Genomic DNA, 26,262 nt, shown 5'->3' with positions numbered 1-26,262 from the left:
AAACACCTACAAGAATAAACATGCAATATTGAGACTATTCTGTCTATCTAAATTCCTCCCTGACTGTTTTGCTGGAAGGCTTGAGGTAGTGGCTGATGATATCTAAAGAAATTTTAAAATCTGTTGGACAACAGATTGAAACTAATGCAAAGGCAATCACTAATGAATGATTCAAACCTTTGTGGGGAAACCTTGATGTTTCTTATAGAATATATATCTCATATTTCTCATTTTGTTTCTTCTACATGATGCTGATCTATACTGACTAACCTTGTCGTCATACAGAGAATTCAGGACATACACAGATACTATACAAAAAAGTACACAATTTTTCTATCCATATGCGGTTCCTCCCAGATTTTTACCACAAAGTTGGAAACACATAATTGTATGATATATCTTTGGATGTGGTAGCATGAAATTTTTCTTTCACTCAAACCAGGAGGGACAAACCTGCTTTATCATGAAATACCTCTGTGCACAAAGGTTGTTTCAGCGCTCTGACCTCAATCCTATTAAACACACTATTGATGAAAGTGGACACTGACTGCACCCCAGGCCTCTTAACCCTGCATCAGTACCTGACTTTACAAACACCCTTGTGGCAGAATGAGCACCAATCTCCACAAGCACACTCCAAACTTTAGTGAAAAGGATCTTTCCAAAAGAATGGAGGGTATAACAACACTAAATGGTGACTAAACATGGAATGGGCTGTTCATAAAGCACAAATCTAATGGTCATGTGTCCATAAACTTATGCTGATATAGTATAGATGCATAGAAAGACCTGTTAAACATCCACTTAAAAGCTCTGCCATAACATTACTTAAGCTTTCAGTTATACATTATTAAAAAAGAAAAAAAAACAAAACACAAAGTACACAATTAGTTCCATTATGCAAGCACTTCACAATCAGGGAGGCATCCCCTAAATAATAAAGTAAGTCTGCAGAGTTCTAACAAGAGACAAAAATCTCTCTGGACTGCCCCGGGTTCCAGCTTGTCTTTGCGTTTGGCGTATCTGGTGCCGCTCTAAATAATTTACTCTGATAGCAGAGGGTATTTAAAGCAGGATCGATACCATTAAAGGACAGCTGGGGGCTTCGTCAATACACCGCTCACACTCTGTTGCAATGCTGGACAGAAAGTGAAGACAATAAAAAAAATTTAATTAAAATAAAAAAAAAACTGCCTTCACATCCACCTTCGCTACAAAACAGTCGTAATATCAGTGCTTGGGTAATGAGGGGGTTAGGCTTGAGGCTCACGCTGTGCAGGAGGCTCCTGAGCTGAGGTGGATATTAGATGTGAGGAGGAGAGCGATTGCTTTCTTCTTGCTGCGTAGCCATCCTGTCTCCAGCGCTAGTCAGAGCTGAGGGGGCAGCCTTAAAAAGGTGCAATGGGCTAAACAACACAGGCAGCCATAAGAAACTTGATCTCGACGGCCTCCCCCGCCTCCTCCTCTAACCACCTTCCTGCTCTGTGCCACTACGCCACAGGCTCCTGAAGCAACCTGATTCTTTGAGCTGCGCAGATTGAAATACACTCCTCTATAGCTCCAGGGCAACTCAATCAATCAGGCTGCGGGAAAACGAATGATGTCCTAACAGAAGAGACGAGCTGGGGAAAAAAAGTTGTGTTTGTGTTCAAGTTTTTGCAGGTGTTCACTGCTTGTGTAATACTTTTTCTTTTAGTTTGTATTAAAACTTCTTGATAAAGAGAATACACTTTGGCACTATAGTGTGTTTGTGTGCACTGGAAGAATTAGTAAGTGATGAGCGGCTGAGGGACATGTACCAGATTTGTGTTTTTGCACCCAGCTCAGACAGATCTGGAAATTCTTCATGATAAACATAATGCCTCATTTATTGAACCGCAGAAGAACATATGCAACATGTAAAATTGTTCATACACAAGGATTCACAAGAATTGTGATATACGTACAAACAGAGACCGAAAAAACTCACAGGTTTGCATCAATTTAAGTACAAGGAGACTTGTTAATATCGTTTATTGATCGGCTTTAAATCACATGACTGTGATTTTATAGGCAGACTATGATATCAGGTGAGTTACCCGAGTTACCATGGTTCGACTTACGAATTTTCCGATGACGATACGAAAAAATTAAAAAAATATTTACATTATTACGCAGCATTTTAATTCTTGTACGATATGTTGGGATGCTACCAGGATGCACACATCTCCTGCCTTCTGAGATGTATTACTCTTGCCAAAGGTTGACAGAGCCCAGTTGTCCTGGTGTTAGAGTGCATATTTTATTTCGTGTTTTAACGCGTCTCACCTTTTATTCCAACTAATATGCCGACGAATGTGCTGCAATTTGTCCAATTATCATAAAATAACAGTATACTCCCTTATACTGATCACCATTCCTTTAGACTCCTTGGTAAGCTAGGAGTTTCGAAGATTATTTGAGTTACAATAAGGTCAGTGGAACGCATCTTCATCGTAAGTCTGGGATAACCTGGATAAGCAACATGTCTTATGTATACATTTAAAAAGTATAGAGTTAAAGGAGAGGCAAGATGCAACTGTATAAAAAAAAAAAGATTTTTACAAAAAGATTATAAAAAAAAAACAAAAAACCAAAATTACAACTGGAAAAAAATAAACAAATAAAATGCATGTCAGTAGCAGAAATTATACAAATGAATGACTCCTCTCCAAAATCAGCCACACTTTATCAGTTTGCATTTTCGTAAGCACAAAATAATTAAACTTGGCAGTTAGGGACCATTAGCTTGCAGACATTCCAAGCATGTCTCCTTTTCAGAGCTCAGGAATTGCGTGCTGGGGGATTTTCTCCAAGAGCCTGTTCTCTCTGCTTCAAATACTGTGCAGAATGGTTACATACCTGAGTAATTCGCTTGTTATTGAGACAGTTAATGTTCTCCACCTCACACGCATGCATTCAGTGAATATGCAACGCGCCGCAGAAACGAGACACCAAACGTGTCCGCCTGCACCATGCGGCTGATGAAGGAGGTGAACGGTTACGATTTATGTGGTGTTTTGGATTTGACATGTTCCCATATGTAATTTTTTATGAGACAGTCTCAATAGAGCTGTCATTCGCTCTTAATGTTTGACACGCAACATCTCTCCTGTCCCTGCATGAACTTCCCAACAGAACAGACCTGTTTTTAGCTCTTTATACTTCCCAGGTTCACTACAAGAAATACCATTAACGGTATCATACAAGCAATCTGCATACTACACTTCTCCAAATTTCACAGCAAGTTAATAAAAATATAAATATGTTTCATGTTGTATGTATTGCTTTTTTGTTGTTGTTTAGAATATAAATGTTAATGCTGTTGGAATAACATGTATTTGGACTAAATTGTGATAAATTGGAACTCTGACAGCACCCCAGGCCTCCTCATCGTACACCAGTACCTGACTTTACCAACACCATCGTCCCTGATTGAGCACAATTTCCCCCAAATCTAGGCATCTTCCCAGAAGAGTTTTTTTATAAGAGCAAATTAAGATTAAACGTGGAATGGGATGTTCAAAAGGCACATACAAATCATCTTTTTTCCATATACAGTGGAACCCACTTATCACGACCTCGGTTAACTCGACAACCCTATTAAGTCGACGTTTTTGAAGTGGAACCGCCAAATTCTCGCTTTGTCTAAGCATTTTTTATCAGTTATGTCGACTTTATGTCGCTGAACCCTGACATCTCGAGCACAAGGGGGGAAAAATTTGCCATTTAACGTCAGTTATCTCGATCGGCACTGTGCAGCCGCAGAAGAACTTGTGAAAGTGGAGAAAAAATCAAACCTTACAGATGCTACAGGTGTTGTATTGTATACTGGTGAATCTCTGCTGTTAGTTAGTGCACATATGCCTTTTGTTGTTAAATGTTATGCGATGAACGGGAGGTGAAAGCTACGCTTGGTAGGAGCGCAGCCGTTGAGAGAGTGCCGACACGTACCGGGATACACATGAGCGATAACAAATCGACCGCCGTGAACCAACATATACCAACATTAACGGACAGTGAGAGTGTGGAAGTTTAAATAGGAGCTGGTGATGATGCTAAACGAGCATCATATGTGCGCGATTAAAGCCGGGAGCTTCAGAGAAAGCACCTGCCGAAGGGGGCGTGGTAGGTTGATTCCTGACAGTTAACAAACATGTACTGTTTGTACATTTTTATAGCATGCCTTCATCAAACAAATCGCGGCAACGCTGTTGTGTAAAAAAAAAAAAACGTGCATGCACACTCATTTATTAACGCACATAATGTACATAAAGAAATTTCAAGCACGTTAATATACTGCCGCCATATGGATTTTGGTTTATCTCGATCATCGGTTATCTCGATGCTTTTTGGCAACCCCCTAGGACATCGACATAACCGGGTTCCACTGTAATATACATTTACAGCATGAGGCAGAATAGTGAGTGACTTTTTGAAGCCCTTCACAGTCTTTTGAAGTAAATATACTCATGCTTGTACAAATGGTAAGAAGAGCATGAAGGAATTAGTATGAGTAAGTAAGCAGCACATTTGTTTTGTAAACGTTAGTTTAGTGTTTCAGGTTGTTTTTTTGCTTCGTTATTTTTTTTGTTTGTTTTTTAGACTTGTATATTTTCAAGAAAGAACAAATAAATTGCAGAGAGGAATAAAAACTAATTAATTTAATAACAATAGGAAAAAAATTTATTAATTAATCTGTGAAACACAAAGAACTTCAAATATAATCACCAAATAATTACTGGCATTTATGATAAAGACTAGCTTTATCACATCCACCATTTATTCATTTGTTTGTCCAAATCCCCAGAACACATCCCATTAGCTCTGTCATTTTGTGCAGTTTGCGCGTCAAGGCTCACCAGCTAACAAAAACAATTACCACTTCATCTGAAAAAACACTGCTTGCTTCACTTCCTGTATTTGGGTCAGATGCATGACTGAATTTCTCTCACTGCAATCAAACCTTACAACAGTTTGACTGGAACTGGATGTGAGATGGTATCAGAACAGTAACCAGTGTTTGTACTGGGGTGAATGGCCATGTTCAACTGAAAACTTAAAATGATAACTCAGGGCTTTTGAGTCAAACAGTCTACATCCAAAATAGCTTGATGATAATATGAATTAAAAATTTGCGATTATGTTTGTTGCATGATGTGACAGGCAAACATAGTTGTTTTATAAGGGATTGGTTTACTGACTTCTATGAGACTCATTGATGTGGCAAAAAATGCAACAAACCAAGTGACAGACTATAACATAGGCTACAATGTTTTTTGTATAACAAATAAAAATGTATCATAAAAATAATAATTTTACAATGACATCTATTAGTGTGACTTATTTTAGCTTTATTTATTCAGTCCTATATGAGACAAAGAACAATAAACATAAGCCACAAAGTGCATTGTATAAACCTTTGCTTTATATTCTCTTAAAAGGAGAAAATCCTGACAATTCCACATATCAAAAGGAGTGAATAAATGAAGGATGAAAGAAATAACATTTGCTAAAGTCTGCTGAAGTAAGTAGACAGTTAAGATCATATCTTTAGATAATTTGATATTAAATGTAAAACATACACAAATCTGTATTAACCAAATGGGGTCCATTTATTTAATATTATTTAATCAATTTAATTTCTGAATCAGTTGAATTAATATAATGAAGACGTGTATTGTATTAATGGTATTTCTTTTCTATTTTATCTTTATACATCTTATATATCTATATATATCTATCTAATATATATCTATATCTCTATATCTATCTATATCTATCTATATCTCTATATCTATCTATATCTATCTATCTATCTCATATATATATATATATATATATATATATATATATATATATCCCCAATGTTGTTGATCACTGATGCCAATAATAATAAACTGTGTTAATAAAAAACGACAAGCAAATTTATGTTTTGCATTTCCTCCCCCAAACCCTACCGAAATTGTACCCGGACGCGACTTTAAAACCGAGGTATGTACCGAACCGTGAATTTTGTGTATTGTTACACCCCTAAACACAAGTATACATAAATTAAAATAGTCTACTTGAAAACAATATGTGCAATGTTGTTTTTTTTTTTTATCGCAGAGGGAACCTTTTCTTGGAACATGTTGGGTGCATGCTCAGCTGTAATACAGATTTGCTGCTTTTCATAGTAAAACCCACAGTGCTGATGCGTTTCACATGTTCTGTGCTGTCCCTTTTTAAGTAGTCGAAAAAGAAAAAGAATTGCACTGTGTTTTCAGTTTGAAGTCTAACTGATAAGATTAGCCATCCGGCTACAGCATACGTCTGTGGGCAAAATTATCCACTTACTGTAAAGCTTCTGCAAAGCTGTGACAACTCAAGCAAAACAGGTTTGCAATAGTATTTTCTATTATCCATCTAGCACTTTTTGGACGAGCTCTTTAATAACAGTGTGCGATATGCATTTGGAATTAACACTTGCATAGGTCTGTGGAAGTGCTGCACAATTAATCGTATCGCAATCGCGATGTCGGTTTGTGTGAATAGATGACGGCAAACATTTCGATGTAATGAAATGAATAAGTGCGTGTGTGGACACATACTTTCTGAGAACAGTTTGCAGATTTTCCACGATGCTAACAAAAGAAAAAAGACCAGATATTTTCAGTTTAGACAGTGCATGTGTGGTCACGTGACTTTCCGGTGTGCAGCATGGAGACCGTGTAACGTGTAACACACTTGCGGATTAGCGCGCCTTCACCTGGCATCCTCCGCTTTCCCACACATCCCGATACACACCATCAGCTCTGCCTGGGATCTCTCTCTCTCTTTCTCTCTCTCTCTCTCGCTCTGGTGTCTGTTACATCCTGTGTAAACAGGGCCATTTCTAGCTTTTTGGAACCCTGAGCAAGATTCCTATCGTCACCCCCACCATGACTCTGTGCTCCCAGCACAATGCTCAAGTCTCACACTATACAAATCATTAGCAATCTTCCATAAAAAAAAAAGTTAATGATTGCATAATTGCATGAATTCAAGTATGTAAACAAATACTGTATCTTAAACTTCAGCAGAAAAAGAGGTAAATAATTTAAATGGGCAGCGGCAGGACATTCCCTGTTTGGACAAAATACTTCAAAATTCTTATTTTTGTAAAGATTTGTATGTTTTTATTTATTATTTTATTTTATTCAACTGTACCTTGGAGAAAAAAGATTTACATTAATTATTGATTTTGACAACCTTTTACCAATACACATTTCAGCATTATCACTAATCTGTGTTCAATTTCCTTGATAACCAATCAAGTGGACTCAAGAAACCATTTATTATATTGCAATCGCGTATCGCAACAAGCTCTGAGTTAAACAGAAACAAAAAAAATAAAACAGAGGGAATATCTAGTGGATGGATTCCAGAGAATTTTTGCCGGGCCATATTACAGCTACTCTGGAGACAAAAACGAGACATTATGCTGTTTTTTTTCCTTTAATTGGTCACTCGTCAGTGTGTAAACAGAAATAACATCTGGAAAGCCATAAATACAGTACAGAAGGGAATTCTAAACAGCATGTTAATGCCCCTACTGTTAGTGGAGGGATATTTTGACTGTGATCGAATGATAGTGATTGGCCGGTCAACACTCTTGAGACTGGAACAAGAACCACATTTTAAATCCATACATTTCTTTTGGCCAGTGGTAGAAATGTGCATCATATAAGCAAACTCAATAGTACTGAAAGCCACTGTCTGGTTCAGCAAATGTATTAACCCGCTTTTTAAACCTGTAAACTTTATGCTCATGCATCTGTATAACTCTAGAGAAAAAGTCCAGCATGAACAACGCTGATATTTCCTGTGTCCTAACATTACACGTGGCCTACTCTCACCTCTCTTTTGTTCATTTTTTCCAGTGCTGAAAAAAAACGATGTTTTTCCCCCTAAATGCAGACTTGTGAGAGAAGCTGAGGAATGTACAGCTGTTTGGCACATGTATATAGCCAAGTGTCAAACTTTCGCTTTTCTGATGGACTTGGACCATGATATTAGGCCCCATCTGGCTTTTGACCCTGTACCAGCTAATGCTTTAGGCATGGAGCAGTAGGTAAAGGAGTAGATACACACACACAGCTGCCCCCCCAAGTCTCTACAAATTAAAACCAGACTGCAAGAGATAAATGCAAAACCTCAAAGCACTAACGCTAAATCCTGTGGGGGACACACATTTTTCTAACTAAGAAGGAATGTACCTTTATGCACTAATAGACAAATAAATACCACATCATTTATGCAATCAAAGTGCACCTGTGACCAACTCATTGGAAACGTTTTAAAAGCTCAGAAATTGACAAATGGCATATTTACTTTATAATCGCAGCTGAGACTGTGTGCAGGCCAGCCGGAAAAAATTTGAACAGTTGCAGGAGGGACAAATGAATTGCCTGGGTATCTAAACAGATTTCACATCCAGGCAATTAGTTTTGAATCCCCAATCCCCCAACCCTTAAAAATAACTTCCTGTCAGACAAGTAAGTTTTAAGGCCCCTTAAAAATAAAAATGGAAGTTTTGATGGTTTTAGGATGAATTTGTTAGAATTAACATAATTTATAAGCTAATGTTCTCCAAAACAATGACATGATTCGCATTTAGAAGATACATAAACATCAACTATTTATCTATTATTACTATTTTGATGGCTTTATTCTCATTATATTTTCTATTTTTTCTAGGCTTAAAACTACTGGCTATATACAAAATTATAATAATAATTAGCCACTCTAACTGCACCATGAAGACTTTCTGTTGCAGGTAAAACTCAAAACACTGAATTACACTGGCCATAACCTCCAACCTAGGCTTTTGCAAAAAATAAAAAATAAAAAATGATCCACATCTGGTATGTAGCTATGGTTAGACACAATGACCTTGTATTGGCGAAAGTATCACAATATAGCATGTACATCGAAACTGCATCACCTGCTGCATAACACACATCAGCCTGGGCACGATCTGACTGATGATATAGTTTTGACTTTGTGTCATCAGTGCTACAAATAAAACTTTTCTTTCAAAAAAAAAAAAAAAAAAACATGTAGCTATGTAGAAACAAGGGATGTGACATATTGCATTGTCTATGATGTACCAGTGCAATTCCTGTCCTTGAGAAGAATCTCCCATCCCACATTTTTAAATGGTACAATTGACTAGGTGCTTAGATCTGAATCATTAGTGTGTTTATACGGTTCAGAGATTTTGCAGAAGAGTTTAAACCTGTTAAATTCACACCTTCAACAGTATATTTGACTGTTTGCTGATTAGACTTGTGGCCAAAAAGATTATGCGCATATTTTTATACAGTTACCATATAAAAAGCATTATATATACACTAATATCGTTTTAAGCCGATAACAGCAAATGCCTTGTAAAAAAAAAAAAAAAAAAAAATGGAATGAAACAATGCGGTCTCCTTCTGGTTATAATACAAACAAAACAAACAAACAAACAAACAAATGTGCATTGCATTAATGCATTTAAAAAAAGACCTGGCTTGCTGTACATTAGATTTCAGGACAACTAAAAGAGCACATTGGAGCTTCCACTTGTCTGGTGGAAAAGCCATCAAATGTATCATTTGCTCACATCTGAACTTCCAATATCCCAATGTACAAATGTATCGGGAAGTTAAAGCACAGCGGTTAAACCCACACTCGCAAGACTCCCAAACAGCGAATGGGTATGATGGACACAGGAAGCGCAAGCTCAACAAAGTTTTGCATGTGGTTCAGGGAGCTCTGACCTGAGAACACATAATGTGAAGACGAGTGACTGATAAGAGACGTGTGACGATTAGAGATGTTTTGCAGCATCCCATTTGATATAACACAGCTTTATAATAATATAGCATCAAGAAAGTTGTCCGGATTGTATATTTGTATAACATTGTGATTTCCAGCTGGTATCCGGATTAAAAATTAAATTGCCTTGTGAAAATCTACCATGACTGCAAATAAGACATTGGACTTTCAATCAGAAGGTCATGAGTTCAAATCCCAGCACCATCAAGGCACCACTCCTGGACCACAAACTCCCATCATCTTTTTTTTCCCCTGTGTAAATGAGATAATTGTAAGTTGCCCAAAATAAAGATGTCTGCAAAGTCATTGAAGGTAAATGGAAATATAATCACATGACCACAAATGTGCAACATGAACAGTACTGTTCTACTATTCACTTAAATATGTAACCAGACTGCAACTCAGAAGAAGGAAAGATTACGATCACAACTAATTTTTTTCCTCTTAATAAATGCACATTTATATTTTCCCTCCCTGGAAATAAAAAGAGGAAGTAAACTGTTGCGGTTGAAAACAATAAACTATACACACACCTGTATAAGCAGTGTGAGACGAGGAAGCAGGAAAAACCAACTGGAAAACACTTTATGCAAATCATAATTATAATAAAAAATAATGTTTGGAAATTCTTCAATTCGTGTCCAAGTTTTGTTGTTTATTACTGCTTTGTATATCCAAAACAAATAGCTAATAACTCATTTATCCAGAATCCGTCCCTAAATACAAGCCGAACTGCTCCAAACTGCGTCCGCTTCTTTCTCTTTCTGCTCGGCTAACTTCTTTGCTAGCTAACAGGTTGTTTAAGCACGTTCGCTGTAACTTTCTAAAATGTTATACACAAACCAAATATTTTAAAATACACCAAAAAGCGATGTCTCTGTATCCATACTGAGGGAAATGGACTGTAAATAGCCGACTAGCTTCACGTCGCGCTAAGTGGATGTGTTAGCGGGGAGCTAGCAACCAACGAACAATAACGTTCACAAGCAAACCCTGAGTAGCTATCTATAGCTATAACTATGATAAACCTGTTCGGGGAACGGTTTTTAAACGAATAATATATAAAAAATATATATATTTGAAGTACTTTTTTTAAGTAAGTAAAAACACACACCCCGTAGTGTTGAGGGGGCTAAGAGAGAATTAGCTAGTTCCGGAGACAGGTAAGATGGCTCGCTGATGAGGTGAAGGTGAACAGGGAAATGAAAGCGTAACTACAAACACGAGCAAAAGACTTAAAATCTTGAGGCAATATCTGTTATTATATTACTTACCGTTTTTTCTAATCGTCGTTTTAGACTTTTAGTGAAACGGTAGTTGTGTGAGTGTGTAAGCCCCGAACAATCCGCGTCGCCTGGCGCTGAATAACTTCTCCAAGAGGCACCAGTCTGGAGCGAATCGATCACCCCGCAAAAGCAGACACGAGGAAATCCTTTCCAGTGAATGTATCACCAGGTCGTTTTCTATCACTCAGTAGCTGCCCACGACTCAGAGAAAGTCCTGATCACACCCCTGCTAACATCAAACTATTCGCCCAACGCGCCTGGACATCGGAGAGACAGAAGACAAATGAGTCTCATTTCCAAATAGTGAAGTTGCAGCTCAGCAGCGCCTCCCCACGGACAAACCTAGACTAGGTAGGTGGAGGTGGACTGAAAACTGGAACTTGAGTATGAACATGTGTTCAGGACGATCCTGTAGAATGTGTATTGTAGTTCATAAAATTGGCTTTGTGTTGACCTAGGCTAATAAAGGTGGATTTGTGGATGGATGGATGGATGGATGGATGGATGGATGGATGAAAGTGGTCACTTAGTGATTGCTATTTTCATCAGAAATGTCATTCCATTCGAGACATGTGAGCACACTGCACCGAGTCCCTTAGATATTATATACCAAGAGTATCTGATGTTTCTCTCTCTCTCTCTCTCTCTCTCTCTCTCTCTCTCTCTCTCACACACACACACACACACACACACACACTCTGCCCATCTTTCTCTCTCTCTCTCTCTCTCTCTCTCTCTCTCTCTCTCTCTCTCTCTCTCTCTCTCTCTCTCTCTCGTTAAACATTGCCCTGAGGTACCAGTGATTGTGTCCGATTCTCCTCTTCAGACCTGCCATCCAGGTTCTCTTCAAGAATACCCAGGTGTTCCCAGGCCAGATGAGAGATATATATATATATATATATATATATATATATATATATACACTCTCTATTCAGTCCTTATTTGACTTCCCACAAAAATCTCCCCAGAATAATCCAGGATGTATCATGAACAGATGCCCAAACCACCTCAACTGACTCCTTTTGATCCAGAGGAGCAGCAACCTAACTTTAAGCTTCTGCCAAATGTCCCAGCTCGTCACTTTACAATATATTGACATAAGTGTTGTGAAACCTGAATTTTCCAGTAATGCGTGGTTCTTCCCCAAACTTTTACACTAAAGGTGCATCTGATGTTTTTGGAGCTCTTACTTCAACCCTACAGAACACCATTGTTCTGATTTGGAATGCTGACTGCACCCCAGGAGTCCTTAACATCATTACCATCAGTAACTGACTTTATTAACACCCTCATGGGTGAAGAGCACAAATCTTTACAAGCACACTCCAAAATGTAGTGAAACATCTTCCCAGAAGAATGGAGGACATTGTAACAGCAAATGGGCACTAAATGTGGAATAGGATGTTCAAAAAGCACATGCAAATCTTATGGCCAGGTGTCCATATAGAGTGTCTTCAAAGCTGAGCTGAGACATCCTGCAAAAAAGCTTATTTTATTCGCTTGTCTCCTCGACCTCATTCTTTTGGTCACCACCCAGAGCTTGTGATCAGAGGTGCAGGTTGGGGTGTAACAGTTACACACAGTAGTGTATATCCCTATTTATTTTAACTATTGTTTACAATGTTTACACTGTTGACAGTGTTTGCTCTGCATTGCCACTTTAATTCTACTTAAGTCTACTGTTTATACAGGTCTATACAATGTTTACACTCCACTGCACCGCACCACATTCTTGCACTATTCTTTTTTTATATGCATATCTATTTTACATTGCTTAACCTTTATTGTTTTACATTTATATTACTTCTAAATAACACAAAGTTTGTCAATTGATCATTGATTATTCATTCTTGCCTATGACTCAAAATGTTTAATAAAATATTAGAAAATCTTCTAAAAAAAAAAAAAAAACAACAACAAAAACATTTCTAAACATTGGATAGTATAATCTAATCTAATCCTAGATTATCTTCTACATATCTATATATCATCTGTATATACACTGTGTATAATATTTGTACAATCATACATACAATGTACATATCTTATATAGTTAATTCATATCCTCTATTCTCTACATCTATTGTCCTTACACACATCATGTGTAAATAAAATAAATTTAAAATAATTTATATACTTTATCTACAGTTTCTGTACATTTCTACACTGCACAGAGCCTTTATATTTATTTGTTGCACTTCAACAGCTCCTGCCCATTGGTTTATATATATATATATATATATATATATATATATATTTATTTTATTTTTTTGCTGTACATATATTTACATATTAATCTGCTATTGTCAGTTTGCACAATGCTACTATTTGCACTTAAGGTAGTTGCTAAACTACATTTCGTTGCTGTGTACTTGTACTGTGCAATGACAAAAATGTATCCATCTATCCAAAGACAGTATATGCATGTTAGCAATGAAAGTTCAGTTAAAAGAGTCACCTCAGATCTGACTCGTAGCCAACTGTGGTTATATTTCTCAGAAAGCAAACCACAACCAAATGTCACTATATTGCAAAATACCATGTTTATTATAATCATGACACACATGAAGGAGTCATAATCACAGTGTACATATCTGGCAACTAAAAGAACACTAATAATATTAGGCTAGTGGGAGCATATGGTAAACCAGTGAATAAAAAAAAAAGGGCTAATACGGTACATTCATGGAGACTAACAGTGAGCCCTTTTTTCCCTCCAGATATTACACATCTTTATTCATGTTCATATGTAGTTTTGCCAAAATGCTATCTGCTGCATTATTGAGCAGAATTCTTTGAACACTAAAATGATACTGTGTAGGGTGGGGGTATGCTGTAAGTGGTGAACGATCAGACCTTTTGTGTAGTCTGTGACATGAGAACGATCATACACCCTACAAAATGAATACAACATTTATAATTCATACAAGTTATATATATATATATACACAGAGAAATAAAAATAAATTCCATTAAATCTAGAGCCAAATATCATTTCTGTATGTAATTAATATTTGAATTATAGTTTCAAACTAATTATAAAAGGATGCTAGATATGTTACATATGTGAATCTTGAAATATATATATATATATATATATATATATATATATATATATATATATATATATATATATATATATATATATATATATATATATATATATAAAAATAATAATTTAGTTTTGGGTGTGGATTTTATTTTCTGAATTAAACACATTCACATGTAAAGGAGGGCAACATTTGTCCTACACTTAACTGCTCTTTTAAGTTGTATCTAAGTAACACCATCAGCACCAAGTCAATTAATTTGAAACCATGTTTTGAGAGGTATTTATAATTGTATGCATTTTCAGTAACTGCTTGATACTGATTAGGGTCTCTGAGCCTTTTCTGATAGCACTGGGTCCACAAGGAGGAAGAATGTACAATGGATAGGAAGCTAGTCCATATACATCGGTTTCATTTGTTACAATCCATGAATGTTGCTTGACGGGGAGGTGGCAGCTTAGTGTTTAAGGCATGGGACTTTGGACTGGAAGGTCATGAGATCAAATCCCAGAACCACCAATCTGCTCTGTATCACAATGTCTGCCAAATGCCATATTATTTGTGAATTTGTGTGGGTAGCTTAGTGGTTAAGATGTTGGACTTCTGATCAGAAGTTTGTGAATTCAAATCTGGCCACCACTTCACTGCCACTGCTGGGCCCTTGAGCAAGGACCTTATCCTTCAACAGCTCAGTTGTGTGAATGAGATAATTGTAAGTCGCTCTGGAAAATGCCATAAATGTTAAATGTAAATGCAGTCCAGTGCAAAGCACCATTCAAATACCTATTTGCATGTAGGGCCAATTTAGCATAGCCAATCCTTCTCACTGAGAGCGAACCAAAGAAAAACCAAACACGCATGTGCACAAACACGTGTAGCTGTAAAACGATTTTAGGTCTAAGGCCACAATGCTACCTGCTACAATACCACGTCTCCTTCATGTAGACATATATGACTGAAATATTGTTAATATGCTCCAATGGCAGGCTGTAGCAACAAGACAGGGAATGAAAAGCTTGCACATTAAATGGAGCAACTAAGAACAATTTCTTATAGAGTACATTTACTGTATATTATATGATACCATTCATGTTAAGCAGTTCAGCACTGGATGTGCTCTCCAACTGGCACAAAGCAAAAATATCTACAGTAACCAATGAATACAAAAAATGATCTATGCCAGCAAACTACACTAAGCATCTCAACACAATTAGTTCTTCCGATTTTAAAGCCAGTTTCTGACAAGTTATATGACACATTCTGAATGGTTTTTGGTTTGTTTTTTTTACGAAAATTCCCACAAAAATCGCTTTCATTTTGTTACAATCCATGAATGTTGCATGACAGAAAAATGATACCTGGCTGTTAAACATGTAGTAAAGCAATTAGTATTTGAAAAAGGTACAACAAAATAAATATATGGAGGAAATGTACACAACATCCCCATTGTTTCACACTGTCTCTGAATATACAGCTGTATAACACTATTTTCATTTTATACTCCAGTAAAAGATAAGATATTAACATGCCTTAATCTATATAAATAGATAATCAGCTATGCTTCGAGACACTTAAATAAAAATCTATTTTGTAAAAGATTATACTCTATAAATCTTTATATTAGCCTGTTGCACAGGTTTATTTCTTTTACAATATGACCCACATTTCTGTATGTGAGATATAGAGCTGAATAACACGCAGGAGTGTGCTATTAACAGGAGTGGAAACAAATAAAAAAAATGCTCATTCAACTCCAGAAACTCTGTAACTTGATCAAAAGCAGTTGAGTTCTGCATTACCAATTCATTCAATATTTTCTGGTGTTGATTCATTCATTTATCTCCAGTAAGCACTTTGTCCTAAATTGTGGTATATCCAGGGCCTATCTCTGGAACACTAGGTGTGAGGCAGTTAAACACCATGAATAAGACTGCGGTCCATTGCAGGGCACAATCCTGACAACAATGTGGGGTTTCAGCCTAAGCTGATCCGCTGACCAGCATGTATTTTTTTTCTTTTTTTACAGGAAACTTGCATGAACAGAAGGAGAACATAACACCTTTTCTGTTTCTTAAATCACAAACCAAAAGTCAGACATTGATTTGATTATAGATCAATTAATTCATAATTAATAAAAGTGGAGCATTATGTATACAGATTAAAAAAATGCATGCATTTCCCATCACACGTACACAAAACAAATCAATTAGTCATCAAACCAACTCAGCAATAAAACAACACCACACCAGCTGACTGTCTCAGCCAGGCATCAACATGTTGACTCAAACAAGGCTCATTAAATAGAAATATTATAAAGTTCTTATTTAGGGAACGTAAGGCACAGGTACAGATATAATCTCCAAATCAGTAAAGACAACATCTAAGAAAGAAATCCAGAACACTGCTTTAAATACATGTTTCACACCCAAACAACTTTATTTTTAAGTTAAAACAGGTTGCTATACCTCATACCAAATGTCTCTAGCTAAAATAAAAATACTTCCTTGTCTCTCTTTTTTGTATTCTGTAGTATATTGCCTTCATTTACCATTGAAAAATCAACACAATCCACAATCTTAACGCAAACAGTGAAATAATAAAAGTGAAATTCTAGTTAAATAAAAAGCTCATTCAGTGAAATGAAACTCATCATCCAGACTAAAATGAGCACATTGCAAATGCAACATGCATAATCATACAATCAATTCAAGTTTAACTCAAGTGATTTTTTCCTCATTGGATACTTCAAGCTCTGTATATTCAATTCATTACAAATTAAATGAAATGCATTAAGATAATCTATATTTACCCAGAACACTCACTATAATCCATATTTCTGTATTTAATTGAAATTAAATTAAATTTTTAGATTAGCAATAGTATATAATATATAATATGTAGGTCGGGCTGGATTTAATTTTAGGATCCGTATTTTAATAGATTTCGAATCCCTCTATAAAATAAGCTCTAACCAATATTAAGGCAAATGCAGTGACCAGGATGATCGCTGTACTCCTTGTGGATCTACACGTTGATGGCGTGTGCATGTTTCTTGCATAGAGGTTTGTCCTTCTTCGAATAGAACGGCTGGCCTTCCAGATTTATATGGCAAACCTGAGGAAGATAACGATTCGAGCGTTTATAAAACCTGCATGACAGAACAGAACGCAGATATTCGCAAATATTTAAAGTTGTTCTTACCGAACACACAAAGCAGGTGTCATGCCATGTGTGGCCAAGAGCTTCAATAAACTTGTCCCCAGCCTCCACCGGAAAATCACAGCCATGGCACTTAGTGCTAAAGAGTGCGATGTAATCTGAAGAAAATTTGAAAAAATTAAAATATAGCACTAAAAACCTTTATAAGGAAAGCTAAGGGGCAGTTGTTGAGGCATTTATTTGGGGGAAAGAAAAGTTTAATCCATTTGTTATACATTCAAATTTATTTATTTATTTTTACTTTTCAAATGAAACTTAATATATTTAACTGGTCCCTACAGAGACAGGAAGTTACTAAGATATAGAACATATAGGTACTTGAAACACCCAAAAAGAAAATATCTATTCACAAACAGAGACCACAAAAGCACAGGAACCGTGCAAGTCTTAAATAAATACAAAATTACTGATTAAAGGTTTTGCATGAATCATTCTTATACATTCTAAGTATTTCTATAAGCACAGCTCATTTAAAGGGACATACCAAATAATCTAAAACTTAAAATAAAAAGACTAAAAACCTTTTAATTTAACAAAGAATACATAAAATCATTTAATATGGCAGTTTATTTAACAATTTTAGATGGAGTCAGCATGAGAACTCTCTCTACATAAGACTTGTCTTATCCAAAACATTATTCTTAATAATAATAATAATAATAATAATTATTATTATTATTATTATTATTATTATTATTGCATAATTTACATTTTATCAACGTTTTATTATTTGAAAGTTCTTATTTTCGAATGTGCTTATAAAATCACATTTTGAAAGTGTTTGTTTGCTAAGTTTACCAATGGCCCTTGTCTGTTTTGATGACACATATGCTTCAAAAACAGTTGATGGCAATTAGGATGAAAAAGGTTAAACATTCCTTTAGGATGAGGAATTTTGTGTTTAAATTCATACAGAAAAATCTATTTGGCAGACGCTTTTCTCCAAAGTCTCTTTCCAGTCATAATGTCATAACATTCATAAGATGCCAGCAGGAAAGAACAAATGCAGCTACGACTAAACATGAGGGTTGGTCTAATTATAATCTAATCACAAAGAAGCACAACAATGAATAAGACAATCCTACAAGTGAAATTAATAGATAAATAGAGCAAGTATTCTTATTGTACCTTTCTCACAGTAAGGTTCTCCATCCTCCATGTGAAAGAGGCTGTTTCCAAACGGTTTCCCACACGCAGCACACACAAAGCAGGTAGTGTGCCAGGTTTGCCTCAGTGCATGCATCACTTCCTGTTTAGGACACAGTGGGCATTGTAACATCCTACACATGTACCATTTAGAACGATGTGGGTGACTGTTTGCGTGTAGGTGCTAGAACTCACTCCCATGATCTTAGTGTTGCAGCGGGCACAGGTAGGGGCAAAGAACTCTCTGTAACAGTTCTCGCAGTAAACATTGTTCTGCTCCTCCACAAAGCAGACGTCAGCCAGTGATGTGTGGCAGTAATGGCAGTTAAACTCCTCTGGGTGCCATGAGCGACCCAGCGCCACCAGGAAGGGCCCTCTACATCGGAGCAGTGATCAAGTAATGATAATTATAAAAAAAATCATTGTACTGGCTTTTTTTAAAGTCAAACATATGAATTTCTGTGCTTTATGTTTGTGTGTATAAGTTTATTGTTTCGCACCTGATGATGTTGTTGCAGGACCCACACATCGGTGTCCTATTGCTTGCAGCAAAGCGTTCTGCTCTCTGTGCTGTGCCACGAGCCACAGGTTGGAACGGGGCAGGGATAAATGGGGCTGGGGCAGGGCTGGGGGCAGCAGGGCCAGGGGAAGGGTTGGAAATGTAGGCAGGAGGTGGTGGGGCTGCAGTAGGAAGAGGCTGTACTTTGACGCTGGTGGTGGTGGTCTTGCAGGGGTCAAACTTCTGAGCAAAAGTGTCATCTGTGACCCATGGGGGTCTGTTGGAAGATTGGGTGGGGCCAGGGGCAGGAGCAGGAGGGGTGGGAGCAGGAAAATAAACTGGGGCAGGAGGAGAAAAATGAACTGTGGCAGGAGGAGGAAGATGACCTGGGGCAGGATAAGGAACATGAACTGGGGCAGGAGCGGCGGGAGCCGGAGCAGGGGGCTGAATAAGGCCTGTCAAAGGAAAAAAAGACGAGATTGGATCACTCAAAATGTATGAAATAATTTATGAATAACAGTTCTAATCCCTTACTGGTGTATGCTCATTTGGATGGGCACAAGCCTTTGTTTTTCAGTTCCTTCCCAGTTAAAACACCTACACTGAAATAGGTACTGAAACAGAGTGTGTAATTTCACTTTGGTCCAAAGAGCTGTCTGTTAAGATCCTCCATTAGTGTCCTCTTAGAGCCCTGTTCTGGGACTATTTCTTAGAGCCCTTTTCAGGGACCCTCCTCTAAGAACCCTTATTTGGTAAAGATGTAATAAGTAACACTTTTTTGGCACAATGTGGAACTGTGTGTTTACCTTCTCTGAAATGGACGCCACGCTGCGCCTTTTCCCCCTGCCACTCACACGCTGTAATCAACAACATGAAATGCATCTCAGTTTCAATTAACCGACAAAAAAACTCTGTTGAAAAATGCAAGGTTATAGCAGTGTCATTTGTACTCAAAATGATAAATTGTAATAAAGATTCTGTTACAGACCTCACACTATGTTTATTTTTAGCCTGTAGATGGGTACATTTCTTGCAATGTGTAATTATTATCTGCTGCATCTATCACAGCTTGTTGTTCTTAGTGTGTGTAACTAACAGACAAATATTATAAAAATGTAAAAAAAAAAATACATTTGTCAGATATACTCTATTGCAATCATAGAGACAAGGACATGAACATGGCCAGTCTAAAATGCTGTCTCAAAGCTTTAAATATGTGATAAGAATAAAGAAAACATTGTCGCCAAAGATTTTAATCATCTTTCCATGCAAATTTTAAGTCAGTGCTTCCTATTCCATCACATGTACTGAGTGAACCACAGACTACTGTTCTATATAATCCCACCATACAGACTGCTCATTAAACCTGCTTCAACCATTTCAGATCTGAAACAGGTGAAAATCTGACGAGCAGCAGCAATCACTGCTTTTCAGAATGGTTTTGAGCACACTAACTGGCACTTGTTTAGGGAAACTACAACTGATGGCGACTCCACCAATTTGAAGGAGTAAAAAGCATCAGTGATCAACTATGTGATCAGCCCTCAAGACCATTAGTTCTGATGGACAGATGGTTTCAACCACTACAATGTATGAGATGTTGATCCTTCTAGGATAATTACTTTAGAGTTCACAAACTGACCAGATCCTAAAAAGTGGCATGAAAATATTTTGATGTATTCTAAGCATGACTGAAAGGGGAAAAAAACTGAAGCCTATTAGGTTTTCATATGCAAATTAAGATCTTGAAGCACCAACTTGCATATTTTGGGTGACATTAATAGACCCACAAGTATGTTGAATGTTTCTCAAAAAATACTTATGACAAAAGAGTGATAGATAGAATGTGCCATAGTTACCTGGAGCAGTGGGATATGCTGTGGGCACAATGGTGGCAGTGCTGACCACTTTAGTTGGAGATGGACCTACGGGGATGTGGATAGAGCTCTGCTGCATGGGCGGGGCCTGTTGCATCAGTGGAGCTGTTTGCATATGAACAGGCTGTTGAGTATTTGGAGCTTGCTGCATAGGTGGCTGCTGTGCATACTGACCGCTGAAAAAAGATAATACCTTGAGTGACCTCGCTGCTTTTTGATTACAATAGCCAACGTTCCTTGTAATGTAAAAAAAAAACTAAAATAAGACTTGGATGAATGCCTGGTTATCTCCGCATGAAAGAGTCCAGGTGTCAGACACCTTACCTGAGTTTTTCTCTTCATCTTTTATAAGGTACAAATTAGTATTGGTTTTTTTTACACAGCCACATATATTGTGAGACAGATAACCTGTTGTCAAAGAGACAGTGTTAAAAAATAAACAGAAAAAAGAAGAAAGCCGCTATCACCACAGTGACACATCGTGGTCAAAAAAGGGTTAAAACATAAATGGTTAAGTAAACATCCTTAAAGCATAAGTATCATCCTTAGAGTCAGTAGGCTAGGAATAGAGAGGGAGAGAGGGAAGAGCAGATTTGTTATTTACTCTGACACTGTTATGGAGGAAGAGAATGAGTGATGGGTTGGAAAAGAAGCAGTGCTGCACCAGTACCTGATGCCGGAGGTTTGGTATTGTGATCTGTAACTGGATGAGGACTGCATGGTGAAGCTATAATGCAGGACAGTGAAAGAAAGTGATAGTGCAAGTGTGTGAAAAAAAAGCAACAATCGAAATTCGATTTAAAAAAAAAAATAATAATAAAAAAAAAAAAAAAAGAAAGCCATGTACACCTATAACTGTATTTGAGTTCAGTTAGATTATAAATTTTGTTTTTATGAAGTCCAACTTTATATCTAGTATTTTCTGTATTCATAGCAGATCAGAAAGGTTTTATTTCAAAAACCATACTTCACTCATTTACATGCACATTTAGGCAGATGTTTCTGGCTCTGCTTGGCCTGATGACAGCAGAGGCAGATGTCTGAAGGTCACTGTTACAGCAAGTTACAGTATAAGTGAACATGGCAACAAAACAGGATGGAACAATGGCATTTCATCTATGGAAACCATGCACTCATTCACTCAGCAAGACCTAAACAAACATATACTAATGTGTCCATGTACACAAGGTTGTCAAGCCAAACAGAAAAAAGCTCTTCATCGTTGGCTTGCTCAATAAAGTGCCTGACTCCTAACCTTTACCAAAACTGGCTACAGCTTCTTTACTATGCCTGTCATAATTTGTAATTTTAATAGTATAAAATTTAACAGAAATTTAAATAGTAAATCTGTAGATGAACAATTAATAGGCATGGTTTCCCTAAGGGCCACAGTAAATTCATGACATAATTTATTTAATATACACTCACTAGCCAATTTCATAGAGGCACCTGTATACCTGCTTATTCATGAACTAATCCACAATTATATGGCAGCACATTACCTTAAGATCATGCACATAGAAGTTAAGCGCTTCAGTTACGTTCACATAGTGAACACGGTCTGATTTGCGTATTTCAGAAGCTGCTGATCTCCTGGGATTTTCACTCGTAGTCTCCAGAGTTTACATTAAATGGTGCATAAAGACAAAAAACACCCTGTGAACACCAGTTTCACTCTTTACAACAATGCTGAGCAGAAAAGCATCTCAAAAAGCACAGTATGTTGAACCTTAAGATGGGTGTGCTATAACAGCAGACCACATTGTGTTGCATCAACCAAGAAATTAGTTTTTTTAATCTTAAGCTGCCAGCTGCAACTAGCTGATTGGGAAATAGCACGAATCAGCAGGTATACAGGTGTTCCTGTGAAAGTGTTTAGTAAGGGTACACCAATTTGGTCAAACATGGAGAGCCACAATAAATTGATGGAATGGTGGAATCATAGTTCAAAGTTTGATAACCATAGCTACCAAGAAGTACACTAAAACTTATACAGTTCTGGCTCAATACACTACAACACTTCATGGTTATCAGTATGTTATTTGGTAAAGTGTACTAATTCAGAGAGATAGAGCAAAAACTAATTAGTATTTCATAATGTGATGGGGTCTAAAGTAACTATTCATTATATTTAAAAAAAAAAATCTAAAACATGTTTATAGTCATTCAGTTATCTTCAGTAACGTCATTGTCATGTTGGTCAGAAACGCTTAAATACTGGATGGAAATTTATCTTGGATGGCATAGCAAGAGCAATTTATAATCACCTTATAATCACCTCTAAAATCAGAACCGGAAGATCCCAGAGGAAACCCATATAGACACAGGGAGAACATGCAAAACCCAGCATAGACAGCAACCTGAGTTCAGGATCAAACTGGCAACACTACCCTCCACAGCACCATGCCATTTTTAGATGCCTTAGCACATCCTAATTCTGGTTAGAACAAGTATCTAATTTCATGAACCTGCATCTCATCTTAAGTAGCTTGCTTTCAAAAGAGGCTCTGTATATTATCTGTACATTAAAATCATTTATTTAAACTTAACTAGTAAAAGCGCCATTTTAATAAATGTATGTACTGTATATAGTATGTTTCAAGAAAGTCTGATCACCCCACACTAGTTTCAGTTGCACTCCAGTCCACACTGCATCAACCTCAAGGTTGATGAAGTCATAAATTAAAAACGAAGCAGAGCAGGAACATTGAAAATGCAGGCCTGAAGCCTTCTGTCCGATTTCAGAATGGTTAGGAGACAATTGATTTGCTGATCATGTAAATAAAAAGACAAAGACACAATGGCCTTGCTGCCACTGTTTTGACTCATTTGAAATGTTATTATTAAATGCAACCCCTCGAACTCCTCAATGCATACAGACTTACACTCATCACTACATAACGTTCCAGTTAGCGCCACTGTAGTTTCTAAGCTGTTAGCCGTTTTGAGAAAAATAGCTGGAAAATTAAGGGGTTATTTATCAGTTGTACTTAGCAAAATGAACAGTTATGATAAAACAAGTCAAATGAGACAAAAGCAAATATTTTCTATACGCTGTTTGAGTAAACTCAAGCCAATTGGTTTTACAGTTCATGAAGTGCTGCTGGTTAGTATAGTACACGTGTGTGTTGTTGGATGTGTGTGAGAGAGTGCGTGCCAAGTGCTGGGGACGTGCAGAGTGAACACTGGCGAGCGTGGGATGGTGGAGCTGTGCGCAACAATCACTCTCAATGTCATACCAGGATACTGAGTCATGACATCACACCATTTGGGTCATCATGAGGATAGATACTGAACAGCTGATGAAGTACAATGTACGATTTATGTCAAATCAAAGTTCTTATTAAATGCATCCAGGCCTGCTGATGTATCTAGACCACTACAGAGGTTAAGGGCTTGCTTTTAGTGACATCATACACTCACAGGATACACCTGCACCCAATCACAGGCAAATATCCATCCAGTCAATCTCGTGGCAGCAGCGAAATACATGTAATCATGGAGATACAGGTGACCAGCTTCAGTGATCTCAGTGACTGTGATGGTTGCTGGTTCTAGATGGGCAGGTTTGATTATTTTTTTGTGCAGATTTTCCCGAAAAAGACCTATTCTCGACCTATCTGTGCATGATTTTATGCACTGCACTGCTGCTACTTGATATGGCCAGTTAGATACTTGCATGAATGTGATGTACAGATGTTCTAAAAAAATGGACGCTGAGTGTACAACGCATCACGCATTGTCATTTAGAGCAGTCATTACAATTTGTAGAAAATATTATACAATAATTCTGTCAAAAAAAAATCACTTATTAAAATCAGGTCTTTGTGATTTAAAAGATTATGAAGTCACATGTCCTATTTAAAGCACTGCTTTTGTAGCCCTATATCCCAGCATCCTCAGCCACTCTGCACACCCCTCTACGATGTTAAACCAGATGGATGTCTGTACCTCACTTTCTTTGCTTTTCCTGATTGCTTGCGTTTGGGCAAAGCTCTGCTGCTGAAGTATGGAGTGATTGGCAGGGCCTCCAGCGCAGAAGTGGGTGGTGGCCCTTTCTGATACACATGGTTTCTTAATGGGAGCCAGTGAGAGAGGCATGAAAGACTGATATTCAGTTCAGTGTTACATCTTTCTCTAACCGGCCCGAATGCGAAAATATAGAATTTGTGGAGAAATATAAGTCACTAGTATAAGGGATTCCTTTATTCTATAGGCAAGGTGTGAAATACAGATTGTTTGGAAATAGAGAAATCCTCCTAATTAGAACTATGACTTTCCTAAAAGAAGCTAGTAATGTAGCTAGTAACCTAGCTACTTCTAGCAATTTAAATGACCTTCTCATGTGTATCATTGCTACTTGTCATGTTTAGTAACAACTTGGTGGCTAGACAACCAAAAGCAAGCACATGACTGCTGATCCCACCCCCAACCCCAATGTATATAATCCATACTCTGCTTTGGCGCAAAAAAATGATATGAATTGTAAAAGAACTCCCATTTCGACAAATCAACGACTGGACTTATATATCTTCCACTTGAGAAAGAGAGGGGATTAGTGATAATCAGTGGTATCATTTGGAACAGCTCCTCAATTGGGTCGAAACAGAAATGAAAGGAGGGCCAGGTGTACCTAGATTGAGCAGTCAAAGCAGTTGAAATGGCTGATGCAGCAAGCGATAGGTGGCGTGGCCCCTCAGGGGGGAGAACAGGGGCCTCTTGGGCCTTGTGAGCCACAGGATCAGCTTGAGATGCAGCCTGTGGCTCAGGGGGTAACACAAAGCTGTAGAAGACAGAGTTATAAAAGAGTTATGAAAGCCAGTGGATCAGTGACTGATGAGGAAAGCACCTGTGGGGTCTGTAAATGCAACTTTATGATTTGCTTCTAGCTGACACACACAAAACCAAATATAACCCAGGCTGATACAACAGGGGCAGCTGATGCATGAAATGGTAAACATTTAAAATGGGTTTGCCTTCAGTTTCAGTCAGAAATGAATAATGAATTAATCAGTGTGTGGGCTTCAAGCTGGCTGAAAAAGAACCATCATTGGTAAAGCAACTCAAAAACATACCAAAAACATTTGTAATCATTACACAGTTATGGAGCATGGAAGCAGCAGTGGGCACTGTAATTGCTGTTAAAAATCAAGCTGAACATGTTAAGAGTTATAAATAATCAGGATAAAGCATTATTTGGACTGGAGAACTGACTATGAATTGCAATAAAATGCTTTCTCTTCTACAACTGCAATTTTATTATTAAGTTTCTCCTTAGATCCATTTCTTTGATTACAAATACTAAAACTTTTTTAATTGAG

At 37.3% G+C, this 26,262-nt stretch overlaps 2 protein-coding genes and 1 long non-coding RNA gene across 26 annotated transcripts in view; 1 reads left to right on the top strand and 2 right to left on the bottom strand.

Moving 5' to 3' along the window:
• bmpr1aa (bone morphogenetic protein receptor, type IAa) overlaps positions 1–11,471 on the bottom strand; it is a 37,308-nt gene extending 25,837 nt beyond the window's left edge. The window contains exon 1 of one of the 4 annotated variants that reach the window (XM_083538480.1): positions 11,139–11,471. The gene's annotated coding sequence lies outside the window, so the exon portion shown is untranslated. Of the gene's footprint in view, positions 1–1,270; positions 1,361–11,134 lie in introns of those variants that run through there. The other 3 variants (XM_083538477.1, XM_083538478.1, XM_083538479.1) reach the window with 3 other exon arrangements.
• A 4,366-nt stretch (positions 11,472–15,837) lies between these two features.
• ldb3a (LIM domain binding 3a) overlaps positions 15,838–26,262 on the bottom strand; it is a 45,529-nt gene continuing 35,104 nt past the window's right edge. For 14 of the 21 annotated variants that reach the window (XM_083538342.1, XM_083538335.1, XM_083538341.1 and 11 more), the window contains 10 exons: positions 25,575–25,724; positions 24,893–25,015; positions 21,612–21,668; positions 20,924–21,117; positions 19,871–19,921; positions 19,066–19,519; positions 18,761–18,941; positions 18,548–18,668; positions 17,402–17,517; positions 15,838–17,314 (listed from right to left, as the gene is read on the bottom strand). In XM_083538342.1, coding sequence (XP_083394468.1) covers positions 17,225–17,314; positions 17,402–17,517; positions 18,548–18,668; positions 18,761–18,941; positions 19,066–19,519; positions 19,871–19,921; positions 20,924–21,117; positions 21,612–21,668; positions 24,893–25,015; positions 25,575–25,724 — 1,537 coding nt within the window. In that variant the 3' untranslated portion in view covers positions 15,838–17,224. The remainder of the gene's footprint in view (positions 17,315–17,401; positions 17,518–18,547; positions 18,669–18,760; positions 18,942–19,065; positions 19,520–19,870; positions 19,922–20,923; positions 21,118–21,611; positions 21,669–24,892; positions 25,016–25,574; positions 25,725–26,262) is intronic. The other 7 variants (XM_083538331.1, XM_083538332.1, XM_083538330.1 and 4 more) reach the window with 4 other exon arrangements.
• On the top strand, positions 19,215–21,114 carry LOC310724447. The gene is made up of 2 exons (XR_014533066.1): positions 19,215–20,654; positions 20,751–21,114. It is a non-coding gene; the product is annotated as an uncharacterized lncRNA (long non-coding RNA).

This window comes from Silurus aristotelis (assembly GCF_946808225.1).
Source record: "Silurus aristotelis genome assembly, chromosome: 4".
In the NCBI taxonomy this organism is placed as follows: Eukaryota; Metazoa; Chordata; class Actinopteri; order Siluriformes; family Siluridae; genus Silurus; species Silurus aristotelis.
This window is presented reverse-complemented; position numbering and strand designations above follow the sequence as displayed.